General features: G+C 46.0%; 1 protein-coding gene across 1 annotated transcript; it reads left to right on the plus strand.

The window, feature by feature from the left end:
- Window positions 1-1,651: 1,651 nt before the first annotated feature.
- LOC127185597 (Y-box-binding protein 1-like) lies at window positions 1,652-2,623 on the plus strand. Its single transcript, XM_051142034.1, has one exon. The coding sequence runs from the start codon at window positions 1,652-1,654 to the stop codon at window positions 2,621-2,623; it is 972 nt and encodes a 323-aa protein (XP_050997991.1).
- Window positions 2,624-3,038: the final 415 nt, after the last annotated feature.

The raw sequence follows: 3,038 nt of genomic DNA on the forward strand, positions 1-3,038 counted from the left end.
TGCATTTCTGGCAAAAATACTCGTGTTTATTGTGCATGGAGTTTATTCCACAACATTAGAACTTTATAAATGTTGTAAGGAGAGCATATGGTTAAAAGGATTGCTAGTTGATATGGTAGAATTGACAGAAAGGATTCCTCTTGAACATAGAATTGTTAAGCCATGTCTGGACTGTGTAAGTCAATTCACATTGCTAGGCTGATAGTGGAGGGGCAGAGAGTGGTTTCTGGTGCAAGATCAAGATCTGCAACGCCGTGGTGAGACTGACATCTTAGCTGGGCTGTGGTGGCGCACCCCTTTAATCCCAGCACTTGGGAGGCAGAGACAGGCAGATCTCTGTGAGTTCTAGGCCAGCTTCGTCTACAGAGTGAGTCCAGGACAGCAAAGGCTACACAGAGAAAACTTGTCTTGAAAAACCAAAAAAAAAAAAAAAAGAAAGAAAGACTGACTGATACCCTGAGAGCCCCTGCCATAGGCACATCTTCCAGATACTCCGTAGGAATACATTTATTGAACAGGAACACCGCTTCTTCCTCATATGTTAGTGTACAGATCTGATGATAAATTTAAGAATGCTGTACTTAGTATGGTCTGTCCCTTTGTGTTTTCTTGTAAGCTGAGCACTGAGAGAATGCAGAATTTAAATTGTAACTTTGCCAATACGTCTGTCTAGAGGCCTGCTGCCATTTTTTTCTTCTATGAAACTTTTGCTAAGGAAGACAGGATTGCAATTTTGTCTGACAGATTGAGATGGCATGGTGTATTCTTGGGAATCAAAATGCTCGTGTAGTGAGGGGTTTTTAGTTGGTGAATATTCACGATGTGGGGGAAAGCATGGTACATGCTGTATAATCTCAATTACCCAAGGGTATGTACAAGTTGCAGAATCTGGAAGGACACACCAGCTGAGCTGCTTGTGACTGGGTGACCTGGTTCTTTGATTCTTGTGTTTTGTTTCCTGTAATTCACATATTAAAAAATAAAAGATTCTTTAAAAGCTTGAAAAGTTCTTTATTTTTATTTATCTGCATGATGCTTTATGTGCATGTACGTCTGTGTGAGAGTGTCAGATGACAGAGTTACAGACAGTTGTGAGCTGCCATGTAGGTGCTGGGAATTGAACCTAGTTCTTCTGGAAAAGCAGGACCTAATTAATTTGTCAATGCAAATCTTTATTCTCTAGTTATCTTAGATATCCTAGATGTACAACCATATTTTCTTCAAATAGTATGAGATGGTATTGTTTCTTCCCTCCCAAGTGGTGGGATTAAAGGTGTGCACCACCACGGCCTGGCAAAGGAGACCCCTAATAGTATTAGTTGCAAGGACAGCAGGCACCCTCACCTTGTTCACGACATGAATGGAAATGATTCTAGAACTTCATCTGAATTCTATTTAGAACTTTCATCCGTATCCAGGATCTTTATGTCTGTATTTGTGAGACGCTTCTTATCTTACCTTCATTTCCTTCTGTGAGAGTCGGAGTTGCCACATCAAGTTGTCATTATCGAGTTAGTTCAATTGGTAGTGGAAACCAAGAGGGAGCCCCAGAGAGCCCTGAGGGCCCCACGGCCCCTGTCGGCCTCGTCATCATCACGCCCAGGAAGAGCCTTGGCCTAGGCTGCCTGGCCCAGTCACCACCACCTCAGCCATGAGAAGAAAGGCCAAGACACAGCAGCCGCTGCCCGCCACCCTCACCGCCGCCCTCAGTGCAGCAGCCACCAAGCCCAGCTCCCAGGGGAGCAGCACAGACAGTGGAGGCACAGAGGGTCCCACATCGGAGGCACCCGCCCGCCAGGACAAGAAGAAGGTCATCCAGACCAAGGTTTTGGGAACAGTAAAATGGTTCAATCTAAGGAACGGATACGGTTTCATCACAAGGAACGACACCGGGGAAGACCTATTTGTGCACCATAGGGCCATAAAAAAGAACCACCCCAGGAAGTCCTTTCGCGGTGTAGGAGATGGAGAGACTGTGGAGTTTGATATTGTTGAAGGAGACAGGGGCGCGGAGGCAGCAAATGTTACAGGCCCTGGAGGAATCGCTGTTCAAGGCAGCAAATACGCGGCAGACCGGAACACACGCTGTGCAGATCAGAGGGGTCCTCCACGTCATTACCAGCAAAACTGCCAGAACAGCCAGAGTGAGGAAAAGAGTGAGGGAGCGGAAAGCTCTGCTGAAGACCAGGCCCCACAGCGCTGGCCATTTCCTCAGCGAGGGTTCGCACCTTTTGCTATGCGGAGACGCTGTAGGCGTCGACCACAGTATTCCAGCCGCCCTGGGCAAGGAAAAGCGATGGAGGGTGCTGACAAGCAGGGTGCACGAGAGCAAGGCAGACCGGTGAGACCGAATATGTATCAGGGCTACACACCAAGATCCCGCAGGGGCCCTCCTCGCCAAAGACAACCTAGCGAGGACCACAAGGAAGAGGACAAGGAACATCAAGGAGCCTCTGAGACCCAAGGTCAGCAGCCACCTCAAGGTCGGCGTGGCCGCAACTTCACTTACAGATGCAGACACCCGGAGATCTGTAAACCACAAGATGGCAAAGAGACAAAGGCAGCAGACCCATCAGCTGAGAATCTGCAGGCTCCCCAGGCTGAGCAGGGCGGGGCTGACTAAATGCAGGCTAGCCATCTCTACCATCAACCGGCTTGGTCATCCAACAAGGAAAAATGAAAATGATTTTCTAGCCATAAAAAAAGAACAATGATTAGATCTGAAGACCTTAAGCGTGCTTGCTTTTCCCGCGTTGACCAGATACTCTAGAACTATCTGCATCGTCTATGCAGCATCGGGTTATTATTTCTCATAACGATGCCCCTTTTTTGTAACGACAATCATGCATTTTTAAAAGGCCTGCTTTTTCTCAATACAACTTTAGTGATGTTTAAATTGTTAAATATCTTGACAAGTTCAGATTTTAAAGAACTTTAATTTGTAATACATTTTACAACTTTATTTTTAAAAAGTCAATGCACTGCTAGCACGTGTTAATAAAGGTCTTAAAATATATATAAAGTTGTCATTCTCAGTT

Source organism: Acomys russatus, chromosome X, assembly GCF_903995435.1.
Source record: "Acomys russatus chromosome X, mAcoRus1.1, whole genome shotgun sequence".
In the NCBI taxonomy this organism is placed as follows: domain Eukaryota; kingdom Metazoa; phylum Chordata; class Mammalia; order Rodentia; family Muridae; genus Acomys; species Acomys russatus.

What these genes read in the sequence shown, in the direction of transcription:
- LOC127185597 (XM_051142034.1), top strand. Translation starts at nt 1,652, where the DNA reads ATGAGAAGAAAGGCCAAGACACAGCAGCCGCTGCCCGCCACCCTCACC.